The sequence below is a fragment of the Dermacentor variabilis genome, chromosome 11 (assembly GCF_050947875.1).
Source record: "Dermacentor variabilis isolate Ectoservices chromosome 11, ASM5094787v1, whole genome shotgun sequence".
Classification (NCBI taxonomy): Eukaryota; Metazoa; Arthropoda; class Arachnida; order Ixodida; family Ixodidae; genus Dermacentor; species Dermacentor variabilis.
The window spans coordinates 56,080,058-56,100,076 of NC_134578.1; the positions used below are offsets into that span (position 1 = coordinate 56,080,058).

Sequence of the window (20,019 nt, forward strand, 5' to 3'; positions counted from 1 at the left end):
AATTTCTTTTTTTTTCGAGGATGGGCATGACCGCGAGTATGCAAGGTGCTCCCCATGAGAATTTATACAGCGGAGAGAGTTTTCAGAAGATTCGGAGCTGTGCTTATGAGCATTGCTCATGGCTAAAGTTTCGCCGCCTCGGCAGCTCTGTGAAGTGCTGTGGAAACGCTGGCATTTGAAACATCGAAGGGTATTTGGCACGCATGGCCTAGCACGAAACATGATGTACCCGGCCTCGATGGACTCTGGCAGAACACTCGAGCCGAAAGTAACTAACAGCGCTTGGTCTGGATTTACTTGTCACGCCTCATCTTAATTGGTTAAACGTTGATGTAGTTCTGCTCACTGAAGCCCTCTAGGGGATTAGCTTCAGTCAGCTCCGACAGATCACCATGTGCGACTATGCCACAGGTGGCATTCATAGTGCGGTGCGGGGTTACTGTTACTTGGGCATCCCCAAATGACACTAGATTGGATGGTTTTTCACGAGGAATGGTGAGATTCTTTGCACTGATTTGTGTGGCTCTTCAGAGTGAATGACATGGAAATGGGGAAAATATTCCTTTTGAGGACCAAAAAACTCCAAGACTTCATCGGCGCACCCCCTCTTCTGGGAGTGATCAGGTACTGAGGGGAAGGAATTAGCCGTAATTGAGTGTATCTTTTGGCATTAACGCCAGCCACCCAACGTGTAGCCCTACAAGGGGACGCTGCAAGACCGGTCACAAAGGTCCTACAAACGCCAGCTATATGTTACCACTATAACCGAATATAACATAATCTAGGTTGGCCACTCGCACAAGGCTAACCGTTGCTGCATGGAAAAAATTGCAAGTAAGGGGAGGCCAGGAGAATACAGGAAAGATGGAAAATGAGAGAAAGACGAAGCTTGTAGGGAGAGAGGGGCACGAAAAGGCCCGCTTCCGCCGAGTGGGTCAATCCGGGGGGGGGGGGGGTGCCGTCTACATGAAGCCGAGGCCAAAGGCGTGTGTTGCGTCCGCCGAGGGGCCTTACATGTCCAAACACTCAGCATGGACTCGAACCCGTGGCTTCCCTGGACAGGGCTAAGCCCCACACGGTTAAACGCGGGAGGGTCCAGCCCTGATGTGCTCGGGTGCTTGGTGTCGCAACACACCAAACAACCGCTGACGCAGACGCCCCTGCGCCAGTGTAACAGTTCCCGTTCTTCTTCACGCAGTGGCAATGGCAAAGCTAAAGTTAACGATGCAGCCTAACGACGAAAGAAATAATAGTAGTGTGTTGTCGTTGACGAAAACGCTCGTCGTAACAAAAACTTAACGAACGAGCAGATGGCACAGACCAGACAGACCGACGTGATGGACAACGCAAAAAAAAATTGCGAGACACCTTTCTAGTGTCACGATAGCAATTATAATGTATTGCCCTCACAGTATTTTGCAAGTCAAGAAACCTTGTACTGCTATGTGCTGGGAGCGGTAGCGAGCAAAGGACTCCGAAGCTGTCCAGGCAGGTAGATAAATAGACAGGCTCGAAATGAACCGTAATTAAGCAAAGAATGCTAATCGCACTAACACACCATCTGGCAACGCACTATTCTCTTGTTATGACGCTATAATTATCATGTTACACGAGATAGCGGGAAGCAGTTGTTCCTCGTTTTCTAGCTACTGAGTTGATTGGACATCCAGTTGTCAATGGAAATGCATGCTTGCAAGAAATTGTGTAAAGAAGCCTCTATTGAATCAAGCGGACTCCCCGTAACATTTCCATTTTGCTTAGTTCGAAAATGAGAAACTCTATGTTATTGCATTCCAGTTAGACATATCGCCATTCAAGCATTCCTAGCAATGTGGATCTTGTTTTGTTGCAGTGCAAGCTGAACAAGTGCAACAGAAAGGCACATCTGACACACATCTGACACCTGTTGTCCTTGTTCAGCTTGCACTACAAGAAAATAAGATATGCCGTACCAACAAGTCCCTATCCTCATAGTAATGTGGACGTAATAACGTTATTCGTTATTAGGTTATGCGTTATTCTGGACGGAGAGTGAAATATGGATTGGGAGTGAAATACGAAACGGCGTTAACTCACTCAGAACTGTTAATAGCCCGCTTTTTCTGAAAAAAATAAAAAAAATAATTGATAACATGGCTTGCGTACGCGCAGTTCATCGATTGTTTCATGTCCTTCTCGGCGTTTTCTCCCTTTTTTTGGTATACACATGGCAGGCAGAACGCATTTCATATAAGTAGCTCACAATTTTTCAGGGTGGCCAGCGGCTCCCCCGTGCTCAAGTACGTGGGAAGTTGGTTACGAGAGCTTGGTTGAAGTACATGCAAAATCGGGCGAATTTGTTGGAAGTGTTTTATTCCTTGAGAGAATTTTACTTAATTTGTGCTAGTCCATGGTTACATTAGGAAGACGCAAATTCACTTGAACTATTCCCAAGTGTGGAATCCGCAGACACCTCTTTTGCACGTCTGAAAGATAGAAAAATAAAATGTGGCGAAGCCTGATTACACCACTGGATGCGAAACTTACTTTGTCTATAGTCTATATGCAATTCAAAAACATCAGTATATTTATTTGCAATAACAGAACACGGGTTGTTGATGGATTAGCACACTTTAATCACGGGTTTTCATTAAAAAGAACATGTTTCAAGAACATTTGCCGGAAATTGCTATTCGTTGTTATATACTACATCTGGAAATATATTTCGCGTGTAACACGTCCTTATTTCTCGTTCCCCAAATCCTCTTAGATAAGGGGTCACGTAAGTTTTGTTTTCGTCACCTGCGAACCTGACAATTTACGCTACTATCCCCTCATGTTTCCCATCGGACATGTATGCCAGTTACACGTCCTGTTTCATTAAGATAATTAACACGTCTGTTATTTTTACAGCAATTTATTTTCTACCAAAGTAGCATGCTGCAAAACATGCTTCAAAAAGAACTCGCCAGAGATGACATACCTTCCCTCCTCGATCACACGCCATGCCAGCAGGCACACTTAATCTACGGCAGGTGGGATAGCCATGAGCAATACTGCAACAATCCATTTTGCATATCTTGGTAAGATGCGGATTCTGAAAGCATACGAAACGTTACATTACGAGAACTTACCGACATTGGGATATCTGAGAAAATTTTCATTGATGCAAATCGATTTTAATGCCTACCATTACGCATCAAAGTGGCGCCAGTCCATGCTTCCTTCACGTTCTCTACAAATGTACCTGCAATAAATTCTGAGCAGTTTAATGGAGAAGTGGAGCATCAGCGATAGGGAAGGAAACGTTCTTCAATGCCCCCCGTTAGTCATTATGAAAAACGCCAGGAAAATAGCTCTCGCAAAACGTAAGTCTTATACGACATAAGACGTATATTCTAGGCCGATTTAATGTTGCGAGAAACATGTGTTCATACGGGGTGCATTACTTTTCATACCACACAGGAATTTGAAAAATCCCCTGAGACACATACTACAATTGTATACGTTGGCCTGGAATACTGGCGCATAGTTGCGCGAGAAATGAATATTCAAGGTCAAGTCATTATAAAAATAAGCACCGTAATAAATATTAATGTTGCGGCAAATATTGGAATTTACGAAGTGTAGCTTGCGAGTTCGCAAGGCGTTCCACTTGGAATGAATTCTCGGAAAACACCACTCTTTATATTCATAATGCGGGTGAAAAAGTACATTACTGGTCCAGTTACTCGTGTGTTTATTTGCATAAAAGGATGTTCTGCGAAAAAGTAAGTGGAACAACATTTGATAGTTATCGCAAGTTTGACGGCGCACCTCTCGACACCAGTTACATTCTCAGAATATGTTCGATGGCAACATTCTTTTCAAACTTCCCGCCGCAATTTGTAAATGACAATATTTGCATTAAACAAATTAGTAAAAGCCTAATTCGTGAAATATAGTTTTTAGTTGAGTGCGAATTCCACTTTCTCTTAGAAGTAATGTTCAATTCCTTTAGTTCTCCAGCTCAAGGATTAGGATTGTGCCTTTGCCACAGGCGATTAAAAAAGTTATGATCTAAGAAACCGCGTTCTAGACAACGCAGACACTGTATCTCATACAAAACTATGGGTTCATACTGTAACGACAAATCAAAGAGAGAGAGAGAGAGATAGAGAGAACTTTAATGAGCACCAGCAGTTTATTCAGCTGGGCCTAAGCCTCCCACGATGGGACGTCGAGATCTTGCCTCTTCTCCGCTTCGTAAGCCTGCTGGGTCGCCCAAAGTTGGTCATCGAGATGGGTGCTGCACAGAGCGGCGTGCCATCTCGATGAGAGGTTCACGGGAATAAGGTCTGGGTATTGATGTTTGCACTCCCATAGCATTTCATGGAGTGTTGCTGATAGAGTTTTACAGGCCTTGCACATCTGGCTCGGGTAGATGTCGGGGTATATGGTGTGATAGCGTGTGAGGGAGGGGTATGTATTGGTCTGTTACAGGGGTGGTTGCCTGTGCTCTGTTTAACTTGTGGTGAGGGGTGAGGAAGGTTCTTCTTGCGAGGTAAAATGACTTCACAAGGTCGTTGTACCTTGTAAGGCAGTCGCGTCCTGCGGGTGAACCTGCACCGTCTCCGGCACGGTTGACTAGTCCTCGTGCTACGGAGTTTGTAACCTCGTTGAGGTTGGTGAGGTGCGGATGGAAAACGCCGGCGTGTGCTGGGATCCAGACGAGGGTGATTTGATTTTCATACGAATGCGGGACTTGTTGTAAGATATGGAGTGATTGCTGAGAAATACGACCCTTCATGCAGTTGTTGATTGCTGCGCGAGAATCGCTCAGTATGGTGTGACAGGCTGGGTCAAGAGTGGCCAGGGCGATGGCCACTTCCTCGGCCATCTCGGCATTTTGGGTAACGATGCTGGCAGCATGTCGGACCAAGCCGCCTGATGTGGTAACCGCCGCAAAGCGCCGTCCATCTTGGTACTTAGCTGCGTCGACGAAGGGGACTCCCGCGGTGTTGGCATAAGCTTTGATGAGGGAGGTAGCTCGTGCCTTCCTGCGTTCTTTGTTGTGGTCAGGGTGCATGTTATTGGGAATAGGGTCGGCGTGCATCTATTGCTGAATGTCGCGTGGTATTGCGTGCTCGTCTGCATGTTGACGGTGGTAGGTGATATCAAGCTTGGTTAGAATGCTGCGGCCCATTTCCGTGAGGGTAAGCCGCTCTAGTTGATATCGACGTTGGGCTTCGATTAACTCGTCTAGCGTGTTGTGAATACCTAATTGTAGTAGAAGTTCCGTGCTGGTGTGGTTGGGTAGTCCTAAGGCCGGCTTATAGGCTCCCCTGATGATGATGTCCAGTTTAGCCTTTTCAGCTTTGTACCAGATGAGAAAGGGCGCAACGTAAGTAATGTGACAGATGATAAGAAATTGGACAAGGCGGATGAAGCTTTCTTCGTTCATACCCCCTCGTCGGTTGGTCACTCGTTTCAGCTGTCTGGATGTATTAGCGGTCTGTCGTAGGATCCTGGAGATAGCCGTAGAGTTAGCTCCGTTGGCTTCTATGGTCATACCAAGAACGCGGATGCTAGGTACTACGGGTATGGGTCTGTCATCCCTCAGACTGAGCTCTATTTCCTCGTATTGGCGTTTATTCGTGGAGCCCCGTGGGGGGGCGGCGTCCATGGAGTGTGGGACTGTATAGGAGATGCTCCGACTTTTCGAGGGAACAGCGGAATCCCATGCCTTCAAGATAATCGTCTACGACGTCAATGGCGTCTTGTAGGGCAGTTTCGATTTGGCCGTCACTGGCCTTTGTAGCCCAGATTGTTATGTCGGTGTATATGGTGTGTTCAATGGCGTCGAATTTTTGTAGTTCTTCTGCTAATCCGAGCATAACCAGATTAAACAGTATTGGGTAAATGACAGAGCCTTGCGGTGTGTCCATGCTGCCGAGGTAGAGTTTCTCCGATCGAATGTCTCCGACCGACAGGAAGGCCTTCCGATTGGATAGAAAGTCTCTTACGCAGTTGTGTGTTCTCCAAGGTTGAGCAAGGAGATGCGTTCGAGGACGGTGGAGTGTCTTATGTTATCGGAGGCGCTCTCGAGGTCGAGACCCAAGATCGCCTTCGTGTGACGGGATGCTGAAGTTGGAGCATAGCGTATTGGGTGGAACGATGCTCTCTAAAGCCAATTATCGAGTGGGGGTAAGCAGATGTCTCCTCGATGTGAGTGTTTACACGGGTTAGGAGTGCGTGCTCCATGACCTTGCCTACACATGAAGTTAGCGATATGGGTGATGTTGCGATGCTTTGCAATTGTATCGTGATACGTAACAAGTATTCGAGATGCAGATGCAAGATACTACCGCAATTATTGTGTTCAATACGACGCTTTCTACTTGCATCGTAAGTTAATAAACTCGCAAATTGCGACTGCTTGCGAGAAACAATATCGCACACAAAATATCCGCTTTATGTACATGTCTCCCAGTAATAGCGCCATCTACGCTTTGGTTCACAGCAGTCAAACCTACATCCACCAGATGCTTCAAATTTCCGATGTGTGAAAAGGGCTAGACGTGAGGCATCCCAATTCTTGCATTCTTCACATATCGTAACAAAGCATCACGCAAGAGTAACTTCGATAACGACACTATAGAGGCACCAGAATTTGCGCGAGAGACGCCGCAGGCATTGGCGAACGGAGCACAGTACGGTGGCTACGAGCAAGTGTTATGCTATCGCCGCAACTGAAGACAAAAAAATTAAGAAAATAGGTCGTCTGCGCACAGAAGTTCGCGCGCTTGTTTTTGTGGAGAAGGCGTGAGCGCCACCACGAGACTTGCTTCGCCAATAGGGAAATGGAGACTTGATCGCCTGCCTTCACAGGAGGGCTGTGGCGGAGAGATATAAGAATGTCATTGCCTTTAGTTTTATTCAGGTTGCTTAGCGTCAGCAGTATAAGCTTGAGGAGCGGAGTTTCAGCCAACGTTCACAGTTTCGCCCGGTGGTGTTGCGATAGCAGAATTTTTTATCTTAAGATACTGGGTGCATTTTTTCGTGTATCGGAAATACAGACACGCATACTCGTGTTGCCAGCCGTATCATCATACATATACACGACACCCAACGAGCATCTAAGGTAGCATCGAAAATACGTGTGAGGCCTCATGTGAGGCCTCAAATAACTGAGGCCTCATTGACCAAACGCAGTACGTAAAAAATTAGGTAAGGTGCAGGACGGACGCATACGAAGTGGTGCACGTGAAACGTGTTGTGCGTGCTGCGGAGGGTGTAGGTGCGCTAGGGTGCAGAAGCTACCTATCCAAATACAGAAGTTACATTTATTCACGCAGTATATAGCTTCTGTTCTTAACGTTAATATGCTATGATTAAGTGGGGTGGGGTCTTATATTTTCATTTAGGAAACTTACTCGTTCCCCATTCACAGTCAGTCCACCATAGTCAAAGATGGGGCGCGCGAATTGGCATCCGTGCTTTCCGAATCTTTTCGCTGAACTTCTGGAGCAAACTTGTCGAACGCGGGTGCGCAATATTCAAGCGGGCATGGAATTTCTAAAAAATATTCTACACTTCTAAGCTATGTCAGTCCTGATGAGAATAGGTACGAGTTTGATTGAGTATGTGACTATGGTTAGCTGTGCTGCCATACGCCACTATTCCCGCTCGAAGTGCCACATGAGCTATAGGGCTCTCAACGCAAATCAAGAGCGTAAATTTTGCTACGATCGCGTCATCTGTGGCTCGACAATGGTGCCCTCTGTCCACGCGACATATACATCATCATCATCATCAGTCTATTTTATGTCCACTGCAGGACGAAGGCCTCTCAATGCACTCTCCTATTACCCATGTCGGGCGCCAACTGATTCCAACTTGCACCAGCAAATTTCCTAATTTCATCCCCCTACCTGGTTTTGTGTCGTCCTTGACTTCGCTTCACTTCTCTCGGCATCCATTCTGTAACTCTAATGGCCCACTGGTTATCTAACCTGCGCATTGCGTGACCTGCCCAGCTACATTTTTTCTCCTAATGTCAAATATAATATCGGCTATACCCGTTTGCTCTATGACCCAAAGCGATCTCTTTCTGTCTCTTAACGTTATGCTTAGCTTTCTTCGTCTCTTCACTCTTTGTGTGGTCCTTAACTTGTTCTCAAGGTTCTTTACAAGTCTCCAAGTTCCTGCCGTATATGTTAACACCGTTAGAATGCATTGGTTGTGCACCTTTTTAATGCCAGCAGTGAGCTTCTAGTCAGGATCTGGCTATGTTTGCCGTATGCACGCCAACCATTTTTATTCTTCTGTAAGTTTCCATCTGATGATCAGGAGGTCCCCTGTGAGTAACGGGGCCTAGGTAAACGTGCTCCTTCACATATTCTAGAGGCTGAGTGGAAATGTTGAACCTTTGTTCCTCTGCCGGCCTATTGAGTATTATCTTTGTCTTCTGCATAATAATGTTCAACCCCACTCAAACACCTTCTCTGTTAAGGTCCTCAGTCATTTCTTGCACTTCTTCTCCAGTACTGCTGAACAGGACAATGTGATCTACAAATCAAATGTTGGTGAGATATTCGTTGTTGATCCTCACTCCTAAGCCTTCCCACTTTAATAGCTCGAATACTTCTTCCAAGCTTCCAGTGAATATCATTGGAGGGATTGAGTCCCCTTGCTTGGGCCCTTTCTTTGGAGGCATCTTTCTACTTTTCTTATGGAGAACCAAGGTAGCTGTGGAATCTTTTTAGATATTGTCCAGGATATTCATGTATGCCTCCTGTACTCCTTCATTACGTAATGCCTCTATGAGTACTGATATCTCTACAGAATAAAATGCCTTTTAATACCCTTTGAAAGCCAAGTAGAGAGGCTAATTGTATTCTCCGGATTTCTCGATTACCTGATTCATTACATGGACGTAATCCATTGCACAGCATCCCTTCCTGAAGCCAGTCTGTTCCCTTGATTGACTGAAGTCAAGTGTTGCCCTTATTCGATTAGAAATTATCTTGGTGAATATGTTATACAACGTGGAAAGTAACCTAATGAACTTATTATTTTTCAATTCTTTAACGTCTCCCTTTTTGTGGATTAGCATAACCTTGACACTCTGCCACTTTTCTGGAACTCTTGAAGTCGTGAGACATTTCGTTTTAAAGGCCACACATATTTGAAGTAGGATAGCCTCTCGGCCTTTGGTTAAATCGACTGTTATTCCGTCTTCACTTGCCACTTTTCCCCAGTTCATGTATTGCAAAGTCCCTCTAATTACATCGCAAGTTATACAAGGAGCCTCTGTACCTTGTTCACTACTACTTTGAATGGAAATAGTTTGGCTGCTCTGGGTACTCTACAGGTCAGTATAGAATTCCGCAGCTGCTTTTACTATCTTCGAAATTGCTGATAGTACCCTGCTTATCTCTCAGTGCATACATTTTTACTTGTCCTATTCCAAATCTCCTTCCCAGTGATTTCATGCTGCGTCCATTCTTTGCGGCTTCCTCAATCTTTCTCATGTTATAATTTTGTACATCCCTTACTTTCTCCTTGTTGATCAATTTAAGAGTTCCGAGGAGATGTGTCTTATCTCTTGAGTTGGACACTTTCCCTTTTTGTCGTTTCTTTTTTTTAGGTCCTTCGTTAGGCGGGGGAGCTTGTCTACTGATTACTTTGCTGCCCGACTTCAATTGTGTTGGCCTGTTTCTTCTTGTCTAATTTTATCTTTCTCTCTTCATATTGAGGTGAATCGCAAACCTTACGAAACTATGATCGCTGCTCTTTACCGTAAGTAAAACTTCTACACTCTGCACTATGCTGGGATTGGCAGGAAGTGTGAAATATATTTCATTTCTTGTTCCTCCATTAGGGCTTTTCCAGGACCACTACCTGTTACTACATTTCCTCAAGAAGGTTTTCATTATTCGGAGTTTATTCCTTTCCGCGAATTCCAGTTCTACCAATGTCTGTCCTCTAGTGTTTCTGGAATCAATGCCGTAGTAGCCAATGGCTTATTCACAAGCCTGATTTTTCCCCGATTTTGCATTAAGTCGCCCGTGACTACAATATACTGAGTTTGCACATTTGTCATTGGTAATGCAGCATCTTCATAAAAGCTTTCTTTACTTCATCATCGTGACTGGAGGTTGGGGCGTAAGCATGTACTTGTTGCCCACTATGTCCTTATGGACTATGTCCTACGTCACATTGCTTCTTATCTGGGAGTCCTCTTTAGCAGAGGATGTGGCCGTTCGTCAGCACTGCATAAGGGTCACCAATTTTTTTAACCTCCCTAAGGGCAGTATTATACCACACAGTACCTGCTAGTTCCTCAGGAAGTGCTCCTAAGCTAGCTTCATTAGAGTGAGTTCGTGCGTTGAGCGTTTCCAGATTCAGTTTCCAGTGGAGGCCTTCGTCAGGCGCTCCTAAGCTGCTGGGAACTGAGGGCCACGGGTTATTGTAGGAGTCATGAGGGAGGTCGAGGCCGAATATGCACCAGGGAGGCCTATTCCTCTTCTGGCTAGATGTTGTTGAAGCTTAAGGGGCCGTCTTAATTTGGTTGCACCTGAACTAGTATAGCTCCACCGGCTCATGTCATTTTTGCCCGGTGTCAGGTGCCACTTCAAGCCTGGATTTAATGGAATCAAAGAGGATTTGAGCTTACGACTTTCAGATTAGAGGTCCGATGTTCTACCTCTGCTCCACGCCTCGTCTCACTCATATGGCCGATAATGGAACATTTCTAATGAGACAATTAAAAGACCTGAGGATTCGAACTTCTCACTATAGCAACCGGGCAGTCTAGATAGCTCAATCAGATAATCCTGTAGGCGGCGAGGCCACCTTATGGCGCAGAACACCAGCCAAGACAATCCTACATGTCTAAAGATCACTTAAGTTATCCTCGATAGACGGGTTTTAGATAAGTGCGTGGATATATGATATTTGTATACATATCGCGGTTCGGAGCCGCACGTAAGCCCGTAAGCAGGCAACTATGAAAGCGGCTGGATACACCAGACATTTTCATCATGCTTGAACAGCACTTAAAACGAGTAGGCAAAGGAATGATGGGGGTGTGGTTCGCCTCGCTCACCCCGAAACCACAAGACACGCACGCACGGGCGTACGTCCGTCTGCTTACTGGCACCTCCAGCTGCCCCAGTCGCAGTCGCCATCGAATCAGGAATCTTATGTCTCTTAATTAGCTACGACAAACGCGTATGTGATCTAGAGGCTGTCATCCGTCAAACATGCCTTCTACATTTCGCGCAGGGAGACAGCCGTGCAAGAAATGGTTACGAGAACAAGTCGTGTGCTACATCGTGGGCCGAGCCATCGGCCTTCACTTAGGTGGACTGGGGGGACAAAGCTGTAATTAATTACAGCTTTGTAAGTATGGAAGCAAAGTATGGCGGTTCACCTTGCTCACCCAAATTTGACACAAATACGTCACGTCCGATTTCAGCAAGCGATACCATTTAAACAAGCGAAGGACGTTCCATGCCAAAAAATAATACATGAAAGCGTAATAGAGTAGAAGGAAATAGACGAAGAAGGCAGGTATGTTAACCAGTTAAGTGTCTGGTTGGTTACCCTATGCTGGGGGAAGGAAGAAGGGGAAGAGTTAGAAGGGGAAGAGAGAGAATGGAGAGAGAAGGTATAGAGACGCGCATGGACAGTGCTTGAGTTAAAGCCGCTCTCGCAAACCAGACCTTCTGAGAAAGCACAAAACGGCCTTCACTGCCTTCTGAGCCGATGATCGGTGGGGACGGTGCTCTAGTACTGTCGGCTCACTCAGAGGACAATCATCTAATTTCCCCAATGTGTTGGACAAATATTGTCTTTGTGCTTGAAATCAATGACAATGGTACAATAAGAGGTCAATGTTCTTCTCGCATCCGAAAATATCCTACGCAGCACTATCAGCCATTCCAATTACTACTGAGGACTAGAGTAATCACTTCTTATATCTACTCAACAATACCAAAGGAGCGTTGGTATTATGGTGCCGAAAAAATAAAAAAGAACAATGCTAGTATAAAACAAATTCGTTACATGTGGTTTTAGCAAGCGATGCCATTTGACCGAGAGAAAAAGAAAGAAAAAAAGAACAAAAATAGAACCTGCATTGCAAATACGAGTTCATTGCAGGAAATAGCTCTTCGTCACCCTGTGAGGGACAAACCTTCAAAGACAACCCATGACAAGCCTTTTAAGCCTTGAAGGCCTAGAAAGCGTTGAAAGATGAGTGTGCGAAAATTAGAGCTAGCAGAACGCTTGTAGGTCCCAAATAAGTTGAGCTAATCTCTGGCATGCGAAAAAGAGAGCGCGAGTGCATACCAAGAGGGCTGTGGAGCATGAGGAGGAGGAGGAAAGAAAATGTGCTGACTAAATATTTTAAACATTACAAGCAAAGCTTCGACAAGTGATCTAAATATTTCACCAGAAGAACAATGACCTCCTTATTAATAATAATTGAGCACAGCATGAAACAACTAGCCCAGCAACACGTTTTGTTATTTTTTTATTAATATGCCTAATAATATTATTGTGAAAGAAAAATATCCGTGCATTTCGGTAGCTCACCTTTTTCACCACGATCTTGTTTCGGCTTCCTTTGATGTGTTTGAAGATTGTCCTGCAATAGAAGTCTTCGCGCATTGTTTGGCCAGGGAACTTCCTGTGGTTTTTCTGGTAGTTTTGGCTCGCCTTGACCTCTATGCATTCGGGTCTTAGGTTCCTGCGAGAAAAAGCGCAAATGATTGTCAAATTAGCTGATTAGGCGAAACAAAATGCACATCACTTGTAGCGCTCTGGTTCGCTGAAGCATAATGCAAACATCTATAGAAACCTCTTAAAAGAAACACATATTTCAGATAACATACATGTTCAACAGTCATGTGATACCAGCATAAATTGCTAATGCTTAGGCAGGAGATCTTGTTAGAGACCAGTGTGGAGGTACCGCCTCCTCCAGAGGGTCCGCGTAACCACTGGTACCTGGAGAACGTGGCAGTTTCGAGAGCAGCCACACGCGATTCCGAGGTATCAAAAGGTGTATCGACAACATAGTTGGTTTTAGATATGTCTTGTACCATATTTGTCTGACAAGCAAATAAATCTATAATGAAGCCCATGAATATTGTGCACCTTTTTTTCTATTTTTGTGATTTATTTTGAATGTTGTCCTCGATATTCTCAGTAGGTGAACCTGGAAGTTCTGCGCAAGAAACAAGACAGTCACTCGATGCTCGTGCCACTAAAGAAAACAGGAATGTAGCATGGTTCTATATAGCACGAAACCTGCTCGCTCAGATGCGCAGACTACAAATCTCAGCTTGAAATTTTTGTCTTCGACACCTAAAATAAACTCACTTGTCCGAACACACTAGTACCTAATAATAGAGAGCAACAATATGAGTCAAGTCATTCCTGAACCTTCCTAATATTTATATAGTGCCAGCGACCAATAGATACATATTAACTTTTTCTAAAATGAACTGCAAGACTTGTAGAGGGTGCGTGCCCTGCAGTAAACCACGATAGAAAGCCTGTCTGCAAATGAATGCAAGCTCATGAAAAAATAGACGACTCTGAATAGGCCCGTTATAATGTCATCTATGCATTGAAGAGACAGAGGTTTTTTTTTTCAAAGAGAACATAGTAGTCAAAAAGCGGGCGCAAAATCCGACACTCAGATCCCGTTCTCAATGCACATTACACACGTGGGAAACTTTTCGAGGTGCTTAGGGTCCCCATTCGACAGTCTGTATTGCAAAACCTACTCGTCAGTAAAGCTTGTGGGTCATACGTCACTCTTACATTTAACGTGCGTTCGGAGTGCATCAATGAAATCAATGACACACTCAGATCAATCTCCGAATAGTCCATTATGAGTCAGCAAATGGCGTAAGAGAATCAACATATATCATTTTTCTGTGCATCACTTCATGTATACGATGCATGCATAGATTAATTCATCTTTCTTTTTGATATTTTTATGGTTTCATCATATTTTTACCAATCTTTCATTTTTCTGCTTGTCACTGGCCCGTTACGAGAAACTTAACGCTTGTAGTGCTCCGATTCCCACACCCCCATTTTCCAACTGCTCATGTACCACATTAAGCCTAACCTGTGGCCAGCAGTTTCCATCCTAATGCAGGAAATGGTAGAACGTGCATTAATAATTGCGCAGACGCCAAGTACCCGTGAATTCACCCAAGCATCTACCAGGAAACGATTAAACACCAGCAACCTTTAGGCTAAGTTCTGACTCCCATTTCCCCTTTCTGCTGGGTTCTTCCTCCGTTTTCTTGTATGGTGGCAGGCTGTGCTCCCTCTTCATCCTTTCTTTATTCACTCGATGGAACAATGGTGCCTTAGAAAAAAATATTTTTCTTGGAAATATGTATTTCGTGATTGTTTAATAAATTCCTTTGTGTCTTTTGTGTACGCATACCTTACCTGTCTGTTAGCAGTCATCTGACAAATGGTTCACGTTGTTTGCTTCCAGTTCTCCGTAACTAGTCGCGAAATGATGCAACAATGCTATGTTGTCATTTTGCACACATTCATGGAAGATCGTGACTTTGCAAAAGCATATTGCTTGAAAACTTGGACGCCTATTATTATGTTATCACGCGTGCAGCATGTATCCTGTGCACGCGTAACTAGATTTCGCGAAAATGCGTTTCCTTTGTATTCATCAGTTCGACGAAAGTTAGTCTGGTCAGGTAACATCATGATGAAGAAATTGCGGTCACTTACCAAGTCAAGGTTAAGAAAACACAGAGGGTTGCGTTCTCTACTTCGAATTCTTAAAAATTATTTTGTGGTACTTTGCGAGCACGGAAAATAATTGCAAAGCATATTCACAGATTTGCGCGAAGGAGGACAGACAGTGGCTTCAAAATACGTCATTATGAAAGATGCCACTTAGCTGTTACCATATCACCTACTTCAAAAATTACTCTATTGCTCAAGATAAATACTGTGCCAAAGCTTACTTGACACGGGTCCGTATCTTGTCCTCACTGCACCGAGAAAGTCGATATTTTTTTCACTCCGCCGTCCACGTAGCTCATCAGGTATCCCTGGGACCACGCACATTCTGGATCGTTAGACCGCTCGTCGTCATGTGGTGCTCCAATTCTGCACGATGAATCGACATATACACTTGTTACTAATAATCTTTCTTCTGATCAGATCAGACGCTATTCGTTTATATTAAAAGATTGGTGTGACGTGCTAAACTCTGACTCTATCGATAATCAGCCGTAACAATTATAACTGGAAATAGAGTAGCTGCAGGTGGTAAGACTTTCAAAACACGACGGCGTAGTTTAATAAGCTCCATATTCTCCGTCGAATTGAAAGAAAAATATCTTAAATTTATGTTCACTTACAGGTGAGCGAGTTCATGAGCCATGACGTTGGTTCCGCTGTAAGCCCTAGCAGTGTCTTCTCCTTCGCCCGCAGCATGCTGTGTGCAAACAGCGCCCACAGCTGCGAGTCCTACAGAACCGAAAGCAGTATTAAAAATCGTGTCAAAAACTATCCTTTATGCTTTTAACTTGCACTTAACAATGTTGAAGTTGAAGACAGGCGTGGGCGTTGTGCGCACGGCACTAAAAACACACCAGCATTCCTGCCCGCTTACGGTGCGCACGCACTCGTCACGCAGGCGTTCTGAGATTTCTGTACGCATTCATCACGCAAGCGTTGTGAGATGCCTGGCAACCCTGCCAGGGTGATGTTCCTTGTGCTCAGAAGAAGCTGCCTGGCGCTCTACATCGTGCTAATGGTCGCACCAGCGTACAGTTCAACGCCACGCAAGAAGTCCAAGTCCAACAAGTCCACCCAAGCGCAACGCTCAAGAGTCCTGTCGCTGTCGGTGCTTCACCCTCTCGGCGATACGGGAAGGGTACGGCAGCAACTCAATAATGCGGCCGGCTGATCCCTTCTTGTGAACTTAATACAGATTACTGCCGCTCTCCTGCTGCTACCTGCTCTCGAAGCGCATGGCTGGTGCTTACTTCGTTCTTCGTCCATTTGTGAGCGCTCCACAAGCTACATCATGAACGCATGCCAAATCGCTCACTTCTCTATCATAATGCAGTTTATATTCGAGCAGACTTCGCCTCTCCCCCCCCCATCATTCTCCGTAGAACATGTTGAGGTAATTTCGCCAGTAGCTGTTCTCTCGTCGGAAACGCCTTCAATTTACTTTCTCCCCGTTCCAATAAAGGTCGGCTCCATAGAAGCTTATTCGTTGTCTTGGTTCTATCTCGACGCAAAGATTTATGGTGTCATCTTCCACGGTGGTAGGCTGAGTTGAAGTGACGCACTTGTAGCGCAATATCCTTGAAAGTGTTGCTTGTGACAAATAATTTCATTTACTAAATTTGATTTCAGGAGGGCGATTCTTACGTTGTGAGGTACACTTAAGAAAAAATGTGAAATCCAGCAATATTAGTGCATTACGTTTTCCAAACGGCACAAACCTCCCTTTGCCACGAAAAGGAAACTTGGTAAGGCAGAAAAGACCCAAAAACGAAACCCAGGTGGCAATACTGCCCGCACTGGTTTGTCAAGACGACGCGGATTTCCACAGCATTTGCACGGACCTGTAGTTACCCGTTTGCCATTAATAGACTAGGCTACATAATAAGTCAACCAGAGGCTGAGCCTAGCAAGATACAAGAACTTATCTGGCTGCAAAAATGCCCAAATTCAGTCGCGGTTTAGCGCTGCACTTGAACATCTCGGCCGGTGTTCTAATACTTCAATAACGACACATATGAATACCCGAAAAAATGCTTATCTTTATGATAATGTACAAGACCGTCAAGAACAAGTATATATATAAAGTAAATAAAAAATATTTTTGCAAGCTCTTCCTGAAATATGGGAGAAATTCCAGGCAGGAAACGGGAAGCGAGCTTCAACCGAACTCTCTAAGGCTCCGTTTCACATTTTTAAAGGCAGGTCTCATAGCATGTGAACCTCAGGTGTACATTTCATCTGCTTTGCGTGAAATGTGCGACCTCACTGGAGCCGAATATCTTGCATCGGTCTGTTTGTTCAGACCTTGATTTTTGGTTGATGTTGTTATTTCAAAAGATATGGATATAAACAGCACGTCACTTACCAAACTTCTTGCTCGCCCAGTGTACCTGCTCTAAACCAACAAGTGACACTCGCTGCCTGCCATTCAGTGTTGGTTCAAGACATTTAGCCAGGCAGTTCATACTCAATATCAAAACTCGGCATAAAAAAACTAATTTCTGGTACATTGTTTGTAGTCAAAAAGGGCAAACTATATGCGGATCCAACTAACGTGGACGCTATATGCGGAGATCCGCCAAAATCATATGGCACCCATGAAAGATTCAACACGCGTTGTAGGGTCTGTCATGGCATCGCACAGACGTCACTGCGATGTACGCAAAGAGCCGTACTAGTAAAATTACACCACTTTAAAGGGCCACTCGCCAAGTCATGCCATTTTGACCTGACAAGCGCAGTGGATACAATGCGGGCTAAAGATCGTGTCTGCTAAGTATTACATCACACGTGCCGCGGAACCAGTTGAGATTCAAAGCGAACGCCGTTTGCCCTTCTCCTCGCGGCCGCCGCTCTCCAATCCGGAGGGTTGACGTACACGTGCTAGTGCACGTGTTTCCGTTGTGGCGTCGCTCGTAGTGACACATGAACTCGAGAATTATTCAATGCAATATCTGTTATTTGTGTAATCTGTTGCTTGAATAGGCGAATTAAAGTTTACTTGGGTTTATTGGCACAAAGACAACTAAGGACATGCTGCGCCAGTCACAAGACAAAAGAAAACGCAGCGTTAGAGTAGGTAAACCTGCATTCCATTGTAGTTCGTGTAAATAACAAGTTGTCTCTGAAAAGGGGAACATGTTAGTAAATGGTACTAGCGGTTCATCTGCCAGTAATAGGGCAGGGTGTAAAGGTACATGTAAATTATATAGGTTGTGTATGAGCCTCCGTCGCTGTGTTTCAAAGAGCGGACATGTTATAAGGATATTTATTACTGTAAGAGGTTCCTTGCATTTTTCGCAAGTCGGCGGGCTTTCTTTTCGGCGGAGAAAGTTGTGTGTTAGATGTGTGTGTCCAATCCGAAGTCGACACCGGATCACCTCATAGAATTGTTTCTGCTGAGTGCACGGTTTCCGCTCACCAATTACGGGTTTAGTAAGATGTAGCTAGTTGCTTATACAATGGTCCCATTCTTGTTGCCATTTTGACATAAAGGCCTCCCGAATCGCAGTGATACTATCCTTATATGGAAGGGTTGTATTTGTTATGTATTTGTGCGCTGCCATTGATGCACACCTATGCACTGCTTCGTTACCCGGTATACTAACATGGCTTGGTACCCGGCAAAACATAATTGACCTGCCGTATTCGTTTAATGCTACAATGTTTTAATTAAAGTGAATGAGAATAAGAAAAATGTTAAGTGACACAGATCTAAAGAAGGCTGATACAAAGGAGCGATAAACTTTAGGTCATCACTTATCTAAAGTGGTTATTGGGACTTTGTTCCTGATTCCGCGCTCGGGAGAGCGCTTGTCCTTCGGCGTCGATGACACCAGGGTTTTTGGCTCGACCTCCATCGCTCTCTCTGAGGTGCGAGAGTACCGAGAGTAGGTCGCCGAGACCCGTGTCTCGGGCCTTGCAGTTCGATTCATTTCAGGGTCCTGCGGGGCTGGTTTCTCTAGGGCATTTGATGAGGATGGAACAGCACTGGCTGCTTCCATCACGGGAGCGGGAGGGGTCACTGCGGCACCTCAGCGCGTGGCCTTGGAGGATTCCGCAGGCCTCTGTGACGCTCTGCCCCACCTGCGTCACATCGGCATAACTTCTTCGTGAAAGGTATGACAATCGCTATTTCTTGCCTCAAAGAACGAGATTTTTTCTTTAAAAGATACTGCAAGTACATGTCTTATTTTTCCAGCAAGGGCAAGACCGCCAGTAAGCGGATCATTTCCTTTCGACTTAATGCAATGTGGGGAAGCAGTGCAGTTGTCAGATTGATGATCGTTGGAGCTGCACTTAGCAGAGGTTGCTTGTGCTCGGCATGCATCTGAAGCATGTCCAAACCTTCGGCACTTGAAACATCGTCTTGGGTTCGGGATATACGGTCTCACGTTTACCTTTACATACCATGCGTCCAGAGAGGTAGGCATTACACTTGTTCCAAAGGTAAATATAACATGTTTTCCCGGGATTTCATGGTCGTTTGTACGGATGACAATTCTTTGTACCTGGGTAACATTTTGTTCCAGGAAACCTTCCAGCAGTTCCTCATCGCTCAGGCCGATAAAGCCTTCCTTTGATATTACCCCCGCCTTCTATTTAGTGTTCTGCGTGGGGAAACTGTCTGTGTCGCGTCGCCAATGCTGGCAAGTTCTGAGAGCTCTTGTGCTTGATCTTTGTCATTTAATTCTAGAAGGAGGTCCCCGCTAGACATTTTTGAGGCTTTGTATATCAGTCCGATTTTGTCTTTCAGGCACTTGGCCACGAGGAGTGGAGAGAGCTTTCTTACTGGCATGTTGTTTTTGCTGTGGCCTACATAGTACTTCGGGAAAGACGGAGCATTGCTCCGAAAGGAAAATTCGAACGCTGCTTCGATGCCGCACCTTTTCAGACGCCGATCATAGGCGGCAGAAGTTTGTGCTGCCATAGAAAAATGTGTATGCTCGGCAACAGTGTCGACTGCAAACCAGGGAGCGCAACAAGGGGACGCGGCAGAGCTTGTGTACAAGCCTGCACGACGTCAGCCATGCGCCGTCACTGTTACCAAATATGACATAACCTAGGTTGGTTACTCACACTTGCTGCCAGGAAGCTCGGATGTAGTAAAGAAATGAGAAGGAGACAGGAGAGATGGAGAGTGAGAGAAAGACGAAGGTTGGATGGAGAAGTGCCTGTAAACCGGCGCTCTTGTAGAGTGCTTCAATGGTTATTTCTTGTTAATTTTCGCTGTAGAACAGCATAGACCATGGA

General features: G+C 45.0%; 1 protein-coding gene across 1 annotated transcript in view; it reads right to left on the bottom strand.

Annotated features, from left to right (window-relative positions):
* Positions 1-2,962: 2,962 nt before the first annotated feature.
* Positions 2,963-20,019, bottom strand: part of LOC142564563 (venom metalloproteinase antarease-like TtrivMP_A) — a 51,868-nt gene continuing 34,811 nt past the window's right edge. The window contains exons 10-13 of the mRNA XM_075675610.1: positions 15,387-15,495; positions 14,988-15,132; positions 12,565-12,718; positions 2,963-3,076 (exon numbers count right to left, since the gene is read on the bottom strand). Coding sequence (XP_075531725.1) covers positions 15,012-15,132; positions 15,387-15,495 — 230 coding nt within the window. The 3' untranslated portion in view covers positions 2,963-3,076; positions 12,565-12,718; positions 14,988-15,011. The remainder of the gene's footprint in view (positions 3,077-12,564; positions 12,719-14,987; positions 15,133-15,386; positions 15,496-20,019) is intronic.